Source organism: Lepus europaeus, chromosome X (genome assembly GCF_033115175.1).
Source record: "Lepus europaeus isolate LE1 chromosome X, mLepTim1.pri, whole genome shotgun sequence".
Classification (NCBI taxonomy): Eukaryota; Metazoa; Chordata; class Mammalia; order Lagomorpha; family Leporidae; genus Lepus; species Lepus europaeus.
Window position 1 is genome coordinate 95,001,496 of NC_084850.1, and position 21,388 is coordinate 95,022,883.

General features: G+C 41.2%; 1 protein-coding gene and 1 pseudogene across 3 annotated transcripts in view; both read right to left on the reverse strand.

Moving 5' to 3' along the window:
- KLF8 (KLF transcription factor 8) overlaps positions 1-21,388 on the reverse strand; it is a 296,444-nt gene that overhangs the window by 38,236 nt on the left and 236,820 nt on the right. The window contains exon 1 of one of the 3 annotated variants that reach the window (XM_062183404.1): positions 1,995-2,045. The exons of the other annotated variants lie outside the window; for them this stretch is intronic. Coding sequence (XP_062039388.1) covers positions 1,995-2,001 — 7 coding nt within the window. The 5' untranslated portion in view covers positions 2,002-2,045. Of the gene's footprint in view, positions 1-1,994; positions 2,046-21,388 lie in introns of those variants that run through there. 3 annotated transcript variants of the gene reach the window in all.
- LOC133752775 (methionine--tRNA ligase, cytoplasmic-like) overlaps positions 18,693-21,388 on the reverse strand; it is a 30,957-nt pseudogene continuing 28,261 nt past the window's right edge.

Consider the following 21,388-nt stretch of genomic DNA (forward strand, 5'->3'; position numbering starts at 1 on the left):
TTCAACAATTTAGGGGAGGTCATAAACTACAAATAACTCAGGGCAAAGGTAAATGCATTAATGCATCAAATAATAACAAAGTCCTTGTCACAATGAGAAAAGATGAGTGGTTCATTTTCCCCAAGGACAAACACAGACAATCTGGAAAGATGATGGCTAGACTATGGATGGTACCTTGATTACTGGAATTCAAATAATTGAACAAATAAGTATCCCATCTCAGAAATACATATACTAGAATGATGAGAATGGTGGTAGTGATCTGGTTCATGTTTTATTTTCCAATGTATCCTGAAAGCCTAGACAAGAGATACCTATGGTTTCCAAGGACTTTGAAAGTAGAGCCATTCTCTAGTTTGGTATTGAGGATGGACTAGATAAATGCATGTTTCACTTTTACTTATAAATTTATACTTCTGTTTGTCCTATGTTTTCAGTTTGCTCTCAAAGCTAACCTAAAGTCACTGTTTCCAGCTCATCCTCTGTGTCTCCAATAGTCACCAAAGATTAACAGCTGTTAAAAAAGAGTTCCCCTCAAACCCTGAAGAATGGGATGAGGTCATTTATGAGTCATTACTTTCTGTTGTCCAAAGGTTCTGTTGGTTATAGCATGCTGGTTAAGTTGCCCAAAGAATGACGGGAAAGGCAAGCAAGTGGTCTTTTCTTTTAGAGGTGATAAGTTCCAGTGGGAACAATGCTACATCAGAAACAAATAAAACCTGTACTCTGGCTTCAATCTTTGGTAAACTAGTTTAATTTTCCCAGGCCTCATTCCACCTCATCTGTTTTAAAGAGAGCAAAGCATAATTCTATCAGCAATCTTCAGAGAAAAAATTCCAAGCTAAATGGGGAAAGGAGTGAAATTAAGATACAACAAGTGATAGCCTGTCACATACACTATGTCATTTAACCTACCTAAATATCTCTTGAGACAGAATCTGAATTCTGTAGAGGAGAAAATAATGGCCAAAGTCCACACTGTTAATGGTGGTATCAAGATTTCAAAACAGATCTTTGTTAACCAGATCATCATAGTCCCCATCACTTTCAAATCCAAACTTAGATATTTATTCTTTTTGCTCAGTTATTATCGCACTAAGAAATAAATGCCTAATAAGTGTTTTTCTTCACAATGAAGACAATACTAAAGGAAAAAAAAGGTGCTGTTCCTTTGGCCACCTGTTTGGATATAATTTATTTTTCCCCAAATTCTTAGGTTTAAAAGAAAAAAAAAAAAAGCCACAGAAAGACAGTTCCACCAAGTGGCTGAGCAAGTCCATTCACTCAAACAATCACAGAAATTCACCCCAATTTCCACCTATACCGAGGAACCCATGCCTTGGCCATGTCTAAAAGGGCCTGGGCTGGGCCAAAGCTCAAGCTTCCTCCTCCAAACAAGTTCAGCCCCTCCTTAAAGAGCCGGCACGCCCAAAGCAGCTCCTCCTCCGTGGTTCCTCCCAGGGCCTCACGTTCGGTATCCCCAACAGCCTAGGCTCCCACCTGAATCCCCTGCTTCCTCCTACCTGTTTTTACAAGCATCTAGGTGCCTGGTACTGCTTAGTGGGGTTACCTGGGAGCGCTGGCTGTCTTAATTCTGCTCTCTCCAGCTGTGACTTTGGCTGTGTGGGGTTAAGCCAAAGGCAAATCTTACCACTTAAGGAGGATTGAGAGCGGTGAGCCAAGGCAGACAAGACAAATCCATCCATTCTAACCCCTTTCACTTCTTCCACGAAGCCTCCTCCCTATCTTAGCCTTTCTTTGCCCAACCTTTTAGCAAAGTCATTTTCCCTTGAGTTGTTTCATTTGATTAGGACATGGTGTCCTTACCCTTCCGTTCCCACACCCCCTTCTAAAACCCACAGGAGAGAAGTGGTGTGTGTGTGTGTGCGCGCGCGCGCTCGCGAGCTTGTGTGGAGCGGGGGGAGGGAGGAGGGTGTTGTAGAATCTAGACGGAAGAGATGGGAGCGGATGGGTTCTAATCCGGAGTCACTTACCGCCCATGTCACTAGCTGAGGACTCCTGAAGTGTCCGGAGCTCATGCGATCCTCCGGGAGGCTCATACTCCTGAGCTGATCGAAAGACAGCTGTTCCCCTCACACCCGCCCCAGTCTGACAGCGCGCCAGGCGACGCGCTCTCGCCTTCTCTTTCTCGGTCCCCCACCTCCCCTTTTTCTCCAGGATAGAAAATGGGGAGGAGGACGAAAAGGGAGAGAGTCGATTCAGACCCAGCTGGACCACCCTCAGAACAAGGAAAACAAAGCTCTCAGGCATCCAACCCAAAAATCAGGGGCCGGCAGAACAGACTTCCTAAAAAGAATCCTCCTCCTGCAGCGTTTCCTCGGCTAAAAATAAAGTGGGTTCGCTGGGCCGAATTGGCCAAGGCCGAAGAGCCTCCGTTCTCCTTTTACCTCCACCAATTCAGTTCCGGCCAAGCCCACTCTCCACCCATCCTCTGAACTCCACACACCCTTGAAAAGGAGAGGGCAGGGAGCAGGGGCTAAGAAAACCAACCCAAACCTCAAAATACTACTTGAACACAAAGTTGAGTCAGAAAAGCAATCCTTCAAGACAGGAACCCACGAGGAAATATCACAAGAGGATCGCCGTTGCCAACGTACACCCCAGCGCCTTTCTAAAAAGAAAAAAGGGAGGAGAAAATGCCGATGATTGGTAAGAACATATAGCCCAGTGCAGGGGCTTCGGCAAAAAACCGCAGCAACTCGCGCGGGTCCTCTGGGGCGGGGTTTCTAGGAGGCACCTAGCTGCCTCACTGGGGACCTTGCGCCCCCCGCGAGTCAGAATCTAAAAGTGCTCTCTGGGCAACCTGAGTGGGTGGAGTGACTCTGTCTTTCTCCGCCCTGCTAGGCCCAGAGGAGAGGTGTGACTATCGTGAAGACTCCACCTAAGGTGGAGTTCCTTAAAAGGGACTGGAGGCCGCTAGAGGAGAGAGCAAAGTGGGAGGAGGTGGAGAAGGGTGGGGCTGAGAAGGCGGAGGGAGTAGGGAGGGGGTGGGGCGGGGCCCTGGGCCGAGAGAGCTGGCCTCGCCCCTGGCGGACGCCTCCTTCTGTCTCAAGCTGAGGCGGCGGCGGCGGCAGTCAGCAGCAGCAGCAGGTACAACTCAGATCAATTCCAGTTCCTTATTCGTCCCAGAAAGAGGCTTGCGGACATACCGCTTGGTTACCTATTCTTTCGGGTCATGCTAACTCTCCAGGGGTGGGTGACAGAGGTACAAGGATTGGAGCAGGGAGCTGTCTGGGAAGAGAGGCATGGGAAAAGGGAAAAGGAAGAAAACTGGTGCAACTGGAAGTGATATTTACCGTCTTAGCTCTCCATGGTAACAGTGTGACACCAGCAAGAAGAGCGAGGTCACAGTGTCTTCTCTAGGATGAGGCAGAGGAATGGAGATTAGATCTGGGTGCATTTTCTACTAAGAGATAAGGGAAGGCCATGAGGGTAAAAGGAATGGGTGGGGAAAAGGAGGAGTTGAAGGTGAATTGTGAAGGGTGTGGCCCAGCAGGGAGACTTAAGGCTTTTTCAATCTCCCAGATACTTGATCTCGAAGAATTGAGTTCTCAGTCCCCCTGATACCAGCATCTCAGCCAGACGTTGGGGTGGATACCTGTAGAGCTGAATCTATAGGATAGGAGCCACATTTCCAGGATTTCTTTACCCTTGCCTGAAAGTCTCTCTCTAGTTCATTTGAATGGGCGGCCAGAGAGTTACAAGCAACCCTTTCATTACCTTTACCTACCACAATTTTTTTTAAGGGGAGGAAAGGAAAAAAGAAACAAGAAACAAAGCAGAGGAAGAGTGGGAGCAGTGAGACAGGAGAAATAATAGCTATCATGTATTCATCACCTAATATGGGCAAGTCACTGGGCCAGGTGGCTTTTACATTCATCATTTCTCCATTTATTTCTGGCAAGAACCCTGTGAAGTAGATACTATTATATTCCTTGTGCCCTTCCTATTTTTTTTTTAATAAAGACACCTGAAGGTCATAACCCAGTACTTCTCAACACATAGGTCCATTTGTTTGTCATTTCTACTTGAATGTATTCTAAGTAACTCATCTTCCTTCTTCCCACCAAAACACTGCATTCTTCCTCTTGTAGTTCACCAGCTACCAGAATGACATCACCAAACACTTCAACATTCAAGACAGGATGCTGGAACTCATCTTTCAACCGCTATGATCTGGCCTCTGCCTAAGTTTCAAGCAGCAGAGCTTTTGCTGCTCTCCTGGGCTTTGCCTGGACTGCAAATCCCACAGAATGCTAAACTTTCCAACCCCTATGCCTTGAATCACTTTACTTTCTTTGTTTGAAATGGCCTAACTTCTTCTTCTTTTTTTTTTTTAAAGAACAGCCTTTTTTAAATGGCCTAACTTCTTTGTCTACCTTCTAGAAATGACTATCTCAATGTCACCTCCCCTTCTTATTTAATTCTTTCAGGAAGAGTTGACGATTGCTTATGCTGTGCCTCTCTCTACCTCAGGGTTATATTTGTTGATCTAATTACTTCTCCCTGTAAGATTATGAGATTTATGAGATTAGATGCCAGGATATCAACCGTGTGTCACAGTGGGTTAACCTGCTGCTTACCACATGGATATCCCATATCTGAGTGCCAGTTTGAGTTCCAGTTGCTCTGCTTCTGATCCAGGTTCTTATTAATGCAACTTAGAAAGGCACCAAAAGATTGCCCACTTAGTTGGGCCCCTGCTGCATGGAGTTCCAGGCCCTTTGCTTAGGCCTGGTCCAGCACTGGTTGTAGTAGCCATTTGGGGAGGAAACCAGTGGATGGAAGATTCTCTCTCTCTCTCGCTCTCTCTCGCTCTCTCTCTCCCTCCATCTCTCTCACCCCTCCTCATTTCTGCCCCTGTCTCTCACTCTAACTTTTATATAAATATTTTAAATAAATATTTTCAAAAAAGTTTAGACACAAGGATTTATTTCTATAACTTGATGTCAGGTAATATTAATAATAGTTATCAAATATTAACTATGTGACAAGCTTTGTTCTCAGCCTTTTATATTTATTAACTCATTGAATCCTTCTGACAGTCCAATGTATCCAGTGTGTAGGTACTATTATGATTCCTATTTTATAGATGAGGAAACTGTGGGATGGAGATTAAAGAACATGTACATGTATTAGTTGCTTGAAAATAAGTCCCTTTAGGAAAGGTTTTGCTCTTGCAAAGGACTCCCTGTATTACTACGTCATATTTCTCCACCACCACTTGTAACCCACCCAACTTGAAAGATATGGAACTATATGTTTCTATGGAACCATATAGACAAGTATGCAACGCTATACATTCTTTAAAAAAGAATCACCTTATCTCTTGGATTCTTACTTTCAAAATGCATAAAATTTGGGGAGGGGTGGGTGTTTGACACAGTGGTCCCACTTGGGAGTCTACCCATCTATACTGGGGTACCTGGTATTCCTATTTGCTTCTGATCCAACTTCCTGAATGTGCACTCTAGGACATATAAGATGATGGCTCAAGTACAGGGGTCCCTGCCACCCCTATGGGAGAGGCAAAATGAGTTCCGGGCTCCCAGCTTCGGCCTGGCTGATCCCTGGCTGATGCAGGCATTTGGGGAGCAAACCTTAATGGATGAAAAATCTCCATGTGTCTCTCTGCCTTTCAAATAAAATGAAAATGAATAAAAATTTTAAAAGCAACATGTTATTATTATAAAAACAAAATAAACTTAGGAGAGTATTATTCAATATAGGATTCTGAAAACTCCAGCCAAGGTTATTTTTAGCAACACTGGGAAGTTGTCTCTAAATTCAAGTCCTTGAAAGGACACTGAACTGTTTATAACATAAATGAATGCATTTTTGTGGGGGGGCAGATGAAAATTAGTAAATAACTGAAGTAAAATTTTGAAGAGTATAGCCACTAGAATTCTTTGTACAGGTGGGATGTACTTTAAGGTCATCCTGAGTTCCTTGTTCAATTTGAGAAGGCAAGAATAGCTGTCAGTTTGCAAACAGCTAAACAGTTTATTTTAATTTTAGCTAATTTATTTTAAGCCTTAGCTTTTTTGTTTGTTTTTGAAATGCTACCTCAGCTTTTGAAAAACATAAAATAAATTACTGAAACTTACCTACACAAACCCAAGATTATTCCCCATTCATCTTGTCATCCATTTAATCAGGACAATGTATTGAGGACCTGTGTTACATAAAGAACCATGCTAGGAATTTTGGGAGAAATGAGAACATACATTCTCTCCCAGAGGCTCCAGTGGAGGAACCCTTGGTTTCACCATATTCAACATTATTAGTACACATCTCTCTTCCAAGTCTTAGAAATGGCCTGGTTTCACTCACATTAGGACTCAAAGGTGGCTCACAATAAACTATGTATCCCATGACCACAGTAAAAGGCAAAAATAGGACTTTCCCCATATATTTTTGCCTTATGACACATCAATAATCAGAATGTGATTGGTGTTTATGTCACAGGAAAGGATGCAAGGGAGAAGGAATGGAAAACTAGGATTTGTGATCAGATTCCGTTTTCTTCTAAGAAGCACTTCAAGCTGCCCTATCTTTCCTCCTTTCTTTAGCTGGTTTAAGAAATAGGCCAAACAGCAACCTGTAATACCTTCACCTCCTTCCATCCCATTCTAAGTCTTATGGAGATTGATCGTTTGAAGAAGCAACCTGTGCTTGACTCTATATAACCAAAGATCAGATAAGGAAGATAGGAGTTAAACTAAACATGAGACCTAATCAGAGACAGCTTAGAAGTATGCAGACACCTCACATATAAGTACCCGCAAGATGCTGTTCTCTCCTCCTCCTCCTCTTCTCCTCCTCCTTTTCCTCTTCTTCCTCTTCCTCCTCCTCCTCCTGAAATCCAGCTGACAAACTACCAGGGTGGAGCCCAGCCTGAGGGCTGAAGGGAGGGGAGGAGGAAAAGCCTCCGTAAGAGGACTCCACCCTCTCTGCTCCCAGTAGAACAACAACAATTTTAAAAAAAAAGCTTGAAGAGCTGGGGCTGCTAGGAACGTGGGGCAGAAAAAGATGAAGTGAGGAAGGTGAGGAGCCTAGGAAGGGGAGGGAAGTTAAGCAGTATATAAACAGAAAAACTTGCATTCTTAAGTCACAGTTATGTATAGAACAATAAATATTTAACTGAAACCAGTGCATAACTCAGAGAAAGCTTTCCATAAAGGTTAATTATTATTGTTAGCTAGGACAGTTAGCTGTGCAATCCTTAGGTTGAGTCTCTTTCTGGCCATTGAGACCATACCCCCATGTTTCCCATATCTGTTGTGTATATATATATATATATATATATATATATATATATATATAGTGTATATATATATATATCCACCAATTTGTAAACATTACTAACTAATCTGCTTGCCTGGAACACTCAGAGGCATTATTAAATTCAGTTTAGGAATGACCAATAGACCAGAAGTATGTGGCCTGAGTTTGAAATTCTCCTGGCACGGCTCCATTGCAGACAAGCTCTAGCAAGCCTATTAACTCCTATAAGTGTAGTTGTCCCTCAGGCTACTAACTTTATGAGCAAAGAGCTTGACTGTGTGTGTGAGTGAGTGTGTGTGTGTGTGTACGCGCGCGTGTGTTTGTGTGTCTGTGTCTGTTAGGGCCAGGGGGGTGGGTATGCATGGATGCCTCACACCCTTTTTGACCCTAGAATCTACCACACCCATAAACTGGAGGAGGGAAGAGGCTTTATAATCAGCAACCAAGTCAAACCAGAAAAACTGGGAGCATCAGTTTCACCTACAGGAAAGGGATAACATCCTGAATCTTATCCCCAAAATGTGAATTTCTGAGTCAGGAAAGGATCTTAGCTACTGTACAAGAAATAGGCTTGGATTTTTGTTTTCATATTAAACAAATAAATATATGAGATTGTCTAAGGAAATATATAAATAGAACAGGAACTCCTTTATCACTGAGCTAATCCAAAGAGGCGCCAGGGCCCTGAAAACTCCCAAAGGCAGGCTCATACTTATCATCCTTGTGATACTTACCACAAGGAACTCTCACTTCCCTAACAGAGGGGGTGTCTGTCCCCACTTTGCCCCAAACCAATAGGAGATTGGCCTTTATCCTTCTGTTCATTGTAGTCTTATCATTTTCCTCATGAAGTAAAACGAAGAAAAGAAAGAAGGGGCAATATTCCTTTATTGCTTTCTTTTTTTAATATTAAGATTTATTAGGCCGGCACCGCAGCTCAATAGGCTAATCCTCCGCCTGCGGCGCGGGCACACCGGGTTCTAGTCCCGGTCAGGGCACCAGATTCTGCCCCGGTTGCCCCTCTTCCAGGCCAGCTCTCTGCTGTGGCCAGGGAGTGCAGTGGAGGATGGCCCAAATGCTTGGGCCCTGCACCCCATGGGAGACCAGGAGAAGCACCTGGCTCCTGGCTTTGGATCAGCGTGGTGTGCCAGCCACGGCGGCCATTGGAGGGTGAACCAATGGCAAAGGAAGACCTTTCTCTCTGTCTCTCTCCCTCACTGTCCACTCTGCCTGTCAAAAAAAATTATTTGTTTGACAGGCAGAATTACAGACAGAGAGAGAGAGAAAAAAAGAGAAAGGTCTTCCATCAGCTGGTTCACTCCTCAAATGGCTTCAAGGGCCAGAGCTGGCATATCCCAAGCCAGTAAACTTCTCCAGGTCTCCCATGCAGGTGTGGAGGCCCAAGGACATGGACCATCTTCCACTGCTTTCCCAGCAAATCAGCAGATAGCTGCATGAAAAGTGGAGCAGCCGGGACTCAAACCGACACCTATATGGGATACTGGTTCCACAGGTGGATGCTTAACCTCCTATACTACAGCACTAGCCCCTAGTGCTTTCTTAAAACTGTTCTACAAACATATCTATTGAAATATTGCACCATTACTCTTTATTTCTTCTGTTCTTTGTTTGCTCAAATGGCCCTGCACTGTGGTAATCATTTCCATCAAGTCAACACCACAAATACAGTTGGAGAAATCTACCATGGAGCCACAATGACAGGACATTACCTTCTCAAATCAGGCCAGCAATGAATTTAAGACTAAGATAGATAGATTAGCATTAATAATTTTCATCCTAAGATAGGTTAAAAGATTTGACCAATGATGACAGTCTAAAAAGTATGTCATTAGACAATGATACTTGGTTGTATGCTGTAAATATGATGTGAAAAGAATATACATAAATATGTTGAAAATGAAACTTTGGAGGGACACCATCTTAGCAAGATTTATAGACCCAATTTCAGAATGGTGTATGAAGAGTGTAAAGAGGTTATTTCATTTTTAAACATGTGGTATGCAAATAGTGGCATAAAAGGTTATTTTAGGTGTTACATAGATAAATATTGTCTAGTAGTGTGTATTTATTTTTATGGTTACCTTCTATTTATGGAGAATAAAATTGGCTTTCCATTTATGGTAGTGCTATTTTTGATAACATTTACTTTAGTACAATATGCCATTTCATTTAAAGAAGCATTTTAAATACATGATGGTTCAGATGGTACTCAGATATGGTCTAGGTCATGAAGGTGAAACACAAATAATTGAACTTCAGCAAACAATGACTGAATCTAATTCTCATCTCAATTTGGTACATGACACTTTTTTAAAAGATGTATCTGAAAGGCAGAGTTACAGAGAGGTGGCGGGGGGGGGTGGAGAGAAAGGTCTTCCATCCACTGGTTCACTCTCCCAGATGGCTACAATGGCTGGAGTTGTGCCTATCTAAAGCCAGGAGCCAGGAGCTTCTTTCAGGTCTCCCACATGGATACAGGGGCCCAAGTACTTGGACCATCTTTTTGCAGCTTTTCCATGTCATTAGCAAGGAGTTGGATTGGAAGTGGAGCAGCTGGGATTTGAACCAGTGTCTATATGGGATGCCAGCACGGCAGGCAGCAGCTTTACCTGCTATGCCACAGCATCATCCCCAGTAGATGACACTTGATTAAGAGGAAGATCTTATCCTTAAATTGATAAATATAAATAAAGCAAGATTGTCTCCTCTTCCTGTGCCCATGGCAGAACTGTTAATAGAACATGGAATTTCCCCTCTGAACCTAGGTGAATATCTTGTACTCTTCTTTCTTGAATCTCCAATTTGAGATAAGGAGAGCTCTTCTGGCTCTTATAATAGTCTGACATACCTCTTTTACAGGGCTTTCCAGATTTTAGCACACCTATCTTTTTTTAAGGATTTTTTTATTTGAAAGGCAGTTAGAGAGAGAGAGAGAAGAAGAAGAAGAAGAAGGAGGAGGAGGAGGAGGAGGAGGAGGAGGAGGAGGAGAAGAAGAAAAGACAAAGAGAGAAAAAAGCTCTTCTATCCACTAGTTCACTCCCCAAAATGGCCACAATGGCTGGAGTTGGGCCAGACCGAAGCCAGGAGCCAGGAGCTTCCTATGGGTCTCCCAAGTGGGTTCTTGGGGCCTAAGCATTTGGGCTACAATATTTTGCTTTCCCAGGCACATTAGCAGGGAGCTGGATCTGAAGTGGAGCAACTGGCACATGAACCGAGTTGCACATGGGATGATGGTGCTGCAGGTGAAGCGTAGCCTACTACACCACAGCACAGGCCCCTACACCTACCTTTTTATACAGCATCTGACTGTCAAATCCTTGAGGTCCAGGAATTCAGTCATCAGTAGTTCAGTTATTTTCATGCTTTTACCTCAGAGCACAATGCCTAGCATATGACAAGTGCCCAATAAAAGTTTGTAGAATGAAATAATTTAGAGTTACAAATGTCTGTGTATTGGTATTCACTTTACTACTTTAACTCTGTGACCGTGGATAAGTTATTTAACCTACCTGGGCCTTTGTCTCCTCATTTGTAAAATAGTGATACTAATAGTATCTACTATATATGTTCTTCAGAGGATTATGTAAATTAATACATTGTATGTTATATTCTTAGTCTAGTACTTGTCACAGAGTAAGTACATTGTAAGCTTTTGCTGTTATAGATCGAATATCCCTAACCTGAAAATACCAAATCCAAATTGGAAACTATGCCTGTGCCAACATGATGCTACAAGTGGAAATTTCCACATCTTGTCCTTATGCAGTCACAATCAAAGCTCAGGAACACTAAAAACATTGTATAAAATTACCTTTAGGTTTTGTGTGTGAGATATAAATAAATTTTGTGTTCACATCTGGGTTTCATTCCTGAGTTATCTCATTATTTATATCCAGCTATTCCAAAATCTGAAAAATTCCTAAACTCAAAACACTTCTGGTCGCAAGCATTTTTGATAAAGGATACTTAACCTATTATGCTGAACTGAAATATGCCTTCTTAAGATTTATATTTACTACAAAAAAGACAATAAAAAAAGGCCAAAAAAATTTCTATTTGCCAATCTTGTATTCACATCTAGAGAAATACAGAAGTCTACTCCTTGCATGTTCATGATCCCTCAGATGACTCAACTTCAATCCTCTACTATAAACACCACAGAGGTGGGGAACCTTTTTTTCTCCTAAAGGCCATTTGGATATTTGTAACATAATTTGTGGGCCATACAAAATTATGAACTTAAAAATTGTCTGTTATAGATTTATTGAATTTCACATTCTACTTGCAGTTGCCTTGGCAGGGCCAATCTAAAATGATTCTGCAGGCCTTATATGGCCCTCAGTCTGGATGTTCCCCACTCCTTATATGACATAACTTTTATATTCACTTTCTACTTGTTATCTTGGTTGGGTGAGCAAAATAATAAAAGTCCCTTGGTCAGGGATGCCATCTCACAGATACCAAAATGCTTCATTATATTATTTACCAGATAGAGAAGTGCAAGGATAAGAGTATATGTTTCTATTATCAGAAAAACAGAGATGAGGGCAAAGGAATATCACCTCAAAATTAAATATTATAATGAAAGTTGAAAGATTCCAAATGTTCAAAAGTAAGGTATTGGGTAGTCTTATGGTTTGAATAAAATACTGTTCCCAAACTCAAGTAGTTGGTTAAATCTCAAAGTAATAACTTGATGGTATGGATAGGGTGAAATCTGAATTCAATTATAATGTCTAGGAGGTGGGCCTATTGGGAGGTCCTTAGGTCACTAAGAGCATGCCTATGGAAGTAGTTCTCACAAGAGGGTTGGTTATAAAAGCTTAAGCCAGGCTCAGCCACTCTATTTCCTGGCTCATCATGTGACAATTCTGCACATCTTCTACTCTTACCAAACCAATGGCGTCACCTGATCTTGGAATGTGAAACACCAGGTCCAGAGCCAAAATAACTTTTTTCCTTAATAAGCTGATTCTCTCACATATTTTGTAGTAATGAAACATTGACTAATTTAAATAAATTAGAATTAATTTATGTAATACACTTTTGTGGTCTGAATATATGTTTCTTCCTCTAATTCACAAATATAAATCTTAATATTCAAGGTTATGGTATTAAGAAGTGGGGCCTTGAGGCTGGATTTGTGGTGCAGTGGGTTAAGCCAACACTTGCAACGCTGGCATCCCATGTTTGAGGGCTGTTTCAAGTCTCAGCTGCTCTTCTTCCAATCATTTTCCCTACTAATATGCTTGAGAAGGCAGCTGAGTATGACCCAAGTACTTGGGCCACTTTCACCCATGTGGGAGACCTGGATGAAGCACCAAGTTCCTCATTTTTTCCTGGCCCAGGCTCATCTGCTGTGGACATTTGAAGGACAAACCAGCAGATGGAAGCTCTCTTTCTCTGTCTCTCCCTCCTCCTCTGTTGCTCTGCCTTTCAAATAAATAAATAAATCTTTAAAAAAAAGAGAGAGAGACTTTTGGGGAGGTGTTTAGGCTTTACCCGCTATGCCGCAGTGCTGGCCCCAGGATTAGGACTCTTATAAAAAGGGTTGAGGGAGCAAGTTGTTAGGTTCCCTTTCCATTCTGTCTCTTCTCATTCTCTTTTTAAAGATTTATTTATTTGAAAGACAAAGTGACAGAGAGAGAGGGAGCGATGGAGAGATCTTTCATCTGCTGGTTCACTTTCTTAATGATTGCAATAACCAGGGCTGAGCCAGGCTGAAGATAGGAGCCAAGAGATTAATCAGGGTCTCCCATGTGGGTGGCAGGGGCCCACGTACTTGGAACACTCTCCACTGCTTTCTCAGGTGCATTAACAGGGAGGTGGATAGGAAGCACAGTAGCCAGGACTTGAACTGGTGCTCATAGGGGATGCTGGAGCTTCAGGCAGTGGTTTAACCTGATGTATAAAGATGCTGCTCCCCTCTGTCCCCCGCTTCTATTTCCTCTGCCATGTGAGGTCACAGTGTTTTATTTCCACCAGAGGATTCATCAACAAAGTGTCATCATGAAAGCAGAGAGCATCTTGTGCCTCCCAATTTCCAGAGCTCTGAGAAATAAATTTCTATTACTTATAAACTGCCAAGTCTGTGGTATTTTGTTATAGTAGCAGGAATAGACTAAGCCATGACATTATACTGCCATTAAAATTTAAGTTTTTCAAGCATTTTAATGACCATGGAAAATATTTATGTAATGATATCCAATACAAAAACAGTACACACAAAAAATATTTGCACTAATCATTTATATTTTGCTAGACATATACACGGTCACAATTTTTCCCACAGAAACAAATTTTAGCATTTAAAAAGGGATGGGCAGTAGGATTATAAGAAAAATTTATCTCATTTAAATTTTTTAAAAAAATTTTTATTTTATTTATTTGAAAGACAGAGTTACAGAGAGAGGTAGAGACAGAGAAAGAGGTCTTCCATCTGCTGGTTCATTTCCCAGATGGCTGCAATGTCTGGAGCTGCGCTGAACCGAAGCCAGGTGCCAGGAGCTTCTTTCGGGTCGCCTACACGGGTGCAGGGACCAAGCACTTGGGCCATCTTCTACTGTTTTCCCAGGCCATAGCAGAGAGCTGAATCGGAAGAGGAGCAGCTGGGAGAAGAACCGGCGCCCATATGGGATGTCGGAGCTTCAGTCCAGGGCTTTAACCCACTGTGCCACAGCGCTGGCTCCTATCTTATTTAATTTTTTGTCTATAATAGTCATGTTTACTTACATACTTGGAAAAATATTTGAGTTAAACATAGGATTATAGTTGTTGGTGGAAGAAAGATTATGATACATTTTATTTCCTTTATCATACTTATGTGCTATCCAAATTACTGTACAAATTTGTGTTATTCATATAATTAGAGTAAAGCAAATGAGTGAATTGTTTGTGAAATGGCACCTTATGGGGCCTGTGCCTTGGTGCAGTAGGTTAATCCTCTGCCTGTGGTGCCAGCATCCCATATGGGCACCGGTTCTAGTCCCGGCTGCTTCACTTCCAATCCAGCTCTCTGCTGTGGCCTGTGAAAACAATACATGATCACCCAAGTCCTTGGGTCTCTGCACCCACATGGGAGACTGGGAAGAAGCACCTGGCTCCTGGCTTCGGATTGGCGCAGCTCCGGGCATTGCAGCCATTTGGGGACTGAACCAATGGAAAGAAGACCTTTCTGTCTATCTCTCCCTCTCACTGTCTGTAACTCTTACCTGTCAAATAAAATAAATATAGTTTTTTAAAAAATGGCATCTTATAACCATTACATGCCTGGGTCATATCATTTTAAGTAAAGGATGCCATGGAGCATATATATTCAACACTAGTAATAAGAATCATCATATCCCATCTTACCTAGACTATCAGTTGCATCTTAATTGGTTTCCTTGACCACTTTTTCCCTCATTAATTGCAGCTAGGATTGACCATTCCAAAATCATAAATTTCTCAAATGTTTCTCATTGTCCTCAAGATAAAAATCAGAATCTCTGTGCCATTCAATAAAGGGCTTTAGGAATGGCTTATATTTTACTGCATAGTCTCATTTCCTCAGTCTGGATTTGTTATCTGCTTAGGACAGTAATTTGCAAGCTGAAGTTCACAAGTGCATGCTGTGTTCATTCCTCATTATGCATTGGGCAGAACAATTTTCCTCAGTTACAATAGTCAAAATTTATAATTAGGTATGTTAAACATTTGTATGATTTTGTTTTCTAGGCTTGCATCTCCCACCAGGCCTCTTTCAGTGAAGGTGGAATCCAGGTCAGTTTTAATCACAGATGTAATCCATTGCTTATAGGGGAGTAGTTGCTCAATAAATATTTCTTAACTTTATTGACTGGCTAATGGAAGAATATCCACATTTGCTTTTTGCATGCAGTATTCATCTTTGATTTTCCTAATCTAAAAAATTCTTGCATGTACTTGGATGGCAAGTGGTCATAGTAGTGGGGATAGACTAATTTGTAGTAGGTTTTCTTACTCATGAATGACAATTGGGGAAAAAGCTTGTGGCTGAAATTACTCTATATTTCCATAAAGAAAACAAACACTTAGGGGGTGCTTGCTATGTACCAGTCTCCAAGTACTTTAAATCAACATACGAAAGTGTTATCTGTACCCCCATGTCTATTGCAGCACAATTCACAATAGCTAAGATATAGAATCAACCCAGATGTCCATCAACTGTTGACTGGATAAAGAAATTACAGGATACATACACTATGGACTACTGCTCAGCTATAAAAAAAAAATGAAATCCACTCTTTTGCAACAAAATGGATGCAACTGAAAAACCATTATATTTAGTGAAATAAGGCAGTCCCAAAAAGACAGATATCATTTGTTTTCCCTGATTTGAGATAACTAATAGAGTACCTGAAATGTAATATTTTGGAGTAAAATAGACAATTTGAGATTAAAAAAATCATATTTGGCTATTGTCAGAACCCCATAAGTACTACTGTCCCCATTTCACAGAGGAGGAAATTGAGGCAGAAAAGTTAACTAACTTTGCTATGCTCACTTAGCGTATCATCCTTCAGTTATCCTGATTGTATCTGTGTAAAATAAACATAGGATGTGCTTCATGATCCTCAGAAATAGATAGTAGAAGTCTGGATAAGCAACTATTTTAAGCCTGTAGTGGTTTTCCCAAATTACAATCATTTTTGAAAGTTCATACATATTTATGGCCATGCCCCATTGGAATGATAACAGGAGAGATTCCTCCAGTCATGACTGAAGTACAAGTGAAGCCAGAGGCACTTTTTCATGGTAACCAAAAAGGCTGTTTGCTGTCAAACAGCTTTAGAATTAAGCCTGACCATTCTAGCCAGTATTATTCCAATTTAAAGTGCCAAAAATGCTCGTTTTGCATAAAATAATCAAGATAGTTTGTTATGCTTACAGTCAAGTATGTATCACATAATATAAAGTATTTTGCCGAAAAAATAAATTATCATATTGAAAATAAAAGTACAAAATGTCAGATTCTTTATTCAGATTTTACAGACTGCTACAAAGTATAGAACAGAAATATGAGTATTGCATAAAATACATTTATGAGAGAAACATAAAGTAGGTAACAGGTTTGTGGGAATAGTATGTATTTTGTGAAAAAAAAAAAAAGTGCCTTGCACAGAATTAAGATTTCATAAAAGCACTTAAAACTCCAGTATATCATGGTTCTTACACTTTAGCATGAGTCACAATCACCTGAAGGTCTTGTCAAAACACAAATTTCAGGGCTCTACTCCATGAGTTTCGTTTCTTTCTTTTTTTTTTCATAAAGATTTATTCATTTATTTGGAAGAGTTACAGAGAGAGAAAGGAGAGACGGAGAATGACAGAGATCTTCCATCTGCTGGTTCATTCCCCAAATGGCAGCCAGGAGCCAAGAGCTTCATCCAGGTCTCTCACATAGGTACAGGGGCCCAATTACTTCAGCCATGTCCTGCTACTTTCCCAGGCTCATAAGCAGGAAGCTGGATCACAAGTGGAGCAGCTGGAACACAAACTGGCACCTATATGGGATGCCAGTGTCGGAGGTGGTGGCTTTACCCTCTACACCACAGCACCAGCCCCTACCTCCAGAGTTTTGATATACACACAGTAATGATGGGTGGGCCCCAAGAACTTTCATTTCTAAAAGTTTGCAGGTGATGTTGATGGTGTTATTCTGGGGACTACACCTAAAGAACTAATGGTCTGGGTTTTGCTCTTCAGGGAATGAAAAAATACACCATGCACATGTAATATAGTTCCAGAAGGTGTCAGAAACCAAGAGTTGCCTGATCCATAGACAGTACTTTTTGCTGATCTTCAGAGCAAGGAATGTTTTGTATCATTAATTAGAAAAGAACTCTCGGGGCCAGCGCCATGGCTCACTTGGCTAATCCTCCACCTGCGGCACTGGCACCCCCAGTTCTAGTCTCAGTTGGGGCGCTAGATTCTGTCCCAGTTGCTCCTCTTCCAATCCAACTCTCTTCTGTGGCCCAGGAAGGCAGTGGAGGATGGCCCAAGTCCTTGGGCCCTGCACCCACATGGGAGACCATGAGGAAGCACTTGGCTCCTGGCTTTGGATCGAAGCAGTGTGCAGGCTGTGGCGGCCATTTTGGGGGGTGAACCAACAGAAGGAAGACCTTTCTCTCTGTCTCTCTCTCACTGTCTAACTCTGCCTATCCCCCCCAAAAAAAAAAAAACCCTTGGGATCGGTGTGGTGGTGTAGTAGGTTAGGCCTTCACCTGTGGTGCTGGCATCCTATGTGGGCATCCGTTTGATTTCTGGCTATTTCACTTCAGATCCAGCTCTCTGCTTTTGGCCTGGGAAAGCAATAGAAGATGGTTCAACTGCTTAGATCCCTGCACCCGTATGGGAGACCCAGAGGAAGCTCCTGGCTCCTGCTCTGGCCATTGCATCCATTTGGGGAGTGAACCAGCTGATCAAAGATCTGTCTCTCCCTCTCTCTGTCTGTAACTCTGCCTCTCAAATAAATGAAATCTTTAAGTAAAGAATGACACAATTAGAGAAAAACGATGATGACGATGAGCGTGATGATGATTATGATGATGATGACAGTGGGTTATCATAATGGAGCACTATGTTAACTACAATATTAGCTTTATTTAATCACCCTACAATTTATTATTCTTGTTTTACAGCCATATATATGTACCAGGATGTGTGTGTGCTTAATTTCTACTGCTCAGAATTTTCAGAGTCAGTCTCAATTTTTCACCATTTTTTTTAATGAATATAAATTTCCAAAGTACAGCTTATGGGTTACAATGGATTCCCCCCTCCCATAACTTCCCTCCCACCCGCAACCCTCCCCTCTCCCGCTCCCTCTCCCCTTCCATTCACATCAAGATTCATTTTCAATTCTCTTTATATACAGAAGATCAGTTTAGTATATATTAGGTAAAGATTTCAACAGTTTGCCCCCATATAGCAACACAAATTTCACCAGTTTTTAATTGGGCAGATGAGGAGGAAGTCAAGGATGGTGAGGAGTGAGTAGAGGACACAGGTGAGGAGATATTCCCATTTGAATATTCCTAGGTTCCAGCCTCATAACAAAGGATCATTTTTTCCCCTTTCATTAATGGAGGTTTTTTAGTCTGACAGAAAAAACAAGTCTGGTAACATTATAACTATCAATTCTCAATTGCTAATACCTAGGGCTTAAGTCCTTCCATTTTAATCATTTGTCTTTCTGCACAGAATATCTGCCAGGCCGACCTCTTCTGCTGCAGAAGCCATGGTAATTGGCCACTGATCATCTGTGCTTGATTATATTGCAGTTCTTAAAGAGGCGCAGAATGGGTTTCCTTCATGGCCTATCACAGGTGATGCCTGAACAGTCACTTGGTTAAGGGCTTGCACTCCTAAAGAACAACAAGTTTAGACTTTTACTCTTATTGCCAAATCACGACATTGAAAGATTTCATAATAAAAATTCAAACCCACACCTCATGATTGACCACACCCCCTATAGCAAATTATGAAATTTTATAATTACAAACAAGAATATTTTATTTCCATGTGAATACCATTTCATTATATGAGTTTGTTAAAAATGTAATTTTGTTTTATGAGAGAATTTAAAATGTACAACAATTTGGGGGACATTGTTTTGATATTTCATTTTTAAAAATATTTTGAGTCAAGGCCGGTGCTGTGTCATAATGGGTAAAGCCACCGCCTGCAGTGCCAGCATCCTATATGGATACCAGTTCAAGTGCCGGCTGCTCCACTTCCAATCCAGCTCTCTGTTATAGCCTGGGAAAGAAGATGGTCCAAGTGCTTTGGCCCATGCACCCGCATGGGAAACCCAAAAGAAGCTCCTATCTCCTGGCTTCAGATCTGCCCAGCAATGGCCATTGCAGCCATTTGGAGAATGAACCAGCAAATGAAAGACTTCTCTCTCTCTCTCTCTCTCTCTCTCTCTCTCTCTCTCTCTCTCTGCCTCTGCCTCCCTGTAACTCTCCTTTTAAAATCAATAAATAAATCTTTTTAAAAAAAATTTTAAAAAATTTAGTGTCTACACACACACACACAAAAGTCATCCAAATTCCTTTGAACTCTGTGGGATCCTACCTTCATGCAGTTACTCCCTTCCCTAAACTGACTCTGGATTCTTTAATCTCACATCTCTACATCTCATAGTTCAGGGTGAAGGCCTAACCTAATCCTCACAAACTCTTTAATGGCTCTACAGACCTGGATGGACAAAATTCTGAGAAGATTTGTCCCCCTGGAATCTAGGTTAAAATTAAAAGAGTTAAAATTTTTTTGGCATTCCAACTTTCCTCACTACTTATGACTAGTTACTATGACTCAAAATAACAATTATATGTTTCAGTAAAAATATGTTAGATTTTTTACACTCAAAGCTTCAATTGATTATATCACTAAAGTATTATGAGTCCTTTTGATCTCCATAGTCCATTGCTCAGAAAGAATGACAATCTGCTTATAATAAAAGGAAGAGATTATTGGTTTTAAGATAAGACATTGGTGTAACTTTTTTGCAATTTTTTATACAGAAAACAGCCAATTTATTTAGGAATTCCTTTCACAGAACACTTTTTGAACCAGAAAAATGACTATTTTTTTGTCATACCCCAAGATACATGCATATATACTATTAAGCAGGACTCTGCTTTCTATCATTCTTATCCAAACTCTTGAATCAGCTCCCAGAACTTCAACCTAGATATAATACCTTATTATAGTCTTCGTGTAACAGAGGGGAGTTTGCATATTTTACCTCACACCTCAGATAATTATAGTTTTCAAATAATTTAATCCAGAGCATCAAGGTTCTGTGATTCCTGCCACTAGGATCATGTTACCATAGAATCCCCCTCTGCACATAAACAGGCATTAATGATGGGTTTTTCTTCCTGCTGTTGGAATATGAAGTGAGTAAAGTGATTCTATATCTCATTAGGGCCACTGCTGTAATGGCTGCTCAGTAGTCTCATATCTGACCTGATCAGTTAATTTGATTCAGTCATTTCCAGGGGTCTAGAAACTTGGAACTCCTACTAAGCATTCACTGCTGTTCTTCAAGAAAGCATTGTCGGGCCGGCGCTCTGGCACAGTAGGTTAAAGCCCCAGCCTGCAGCGCCAACATCCCATATGGGCGCTGGTTCAAGTCTGGGAAGGCAGTAGAAGATGGCCCAGGTCCTTGTGCCCCTGCACCTGTGTGGGAGACCTGCAGGAAGCTCCTGGCTCCTGGTTTCGGATCAGCTCAGCTCTGGCTGTTGCAGTCACTTGTGGAGTGAACCAGCAGAATGGAAGACCTCTTTGTCTCTCTGTGGCTCTACCTCTCTCTGTAACTCTGTTCTCAAATAAATAAAATAATAAAAAAAAGAAAGCACTGTCTTCACCTTGTTGCTCTCTATCCTTATTCCCAATCCTAGCTTACTTCTCTATTTCAATAGTTTGCTTGTGAGAATACCTGCTAACTTAGAATGTTTTCTTCTCTCAAAGTTATACTTCCCCCTATTCAGAGACTTCAATAAAATCCCAAGAAGCAGTGCACAGTAGACTAACCAGGTTTGAGTGGGGAGAGGAATCCCTCTTACAAGCCCTTCTGATCTCTTTCTTTAGTACACCCCATATTTTCATATTTTAAAGACACAACTAAGAATGACAAGAAAGAATCCTGGATCTTACAATTCCAATTAGATGGACCTGAAGCAATTAGACTTTTATTTCATTCTAGTGAGTTTTACCATGAAAACACTATTAATTATGAGAACTTTCACATCACTGGACTTGTAGTAAAGATTTGCTGGTTTCTAATGCACGCTACATATGAGTATGAAAATATTACCAAGATGTGGCTCACTATCCTTGAGTACATCTCAAACTATTAAGATTTTCTATTAGTGATGTTCTGAAATAGGCAGCACATGTTTTCACCACTACTGTGAAAAAAGCCATGCACAAATTTACATTCCTGGCCACCATGGGCTAGTAGAGCCAGATTCTGAGTATCATTAAGGCCTCCCCTTCTTGGAACCCATATATTTATTTGATATATTCC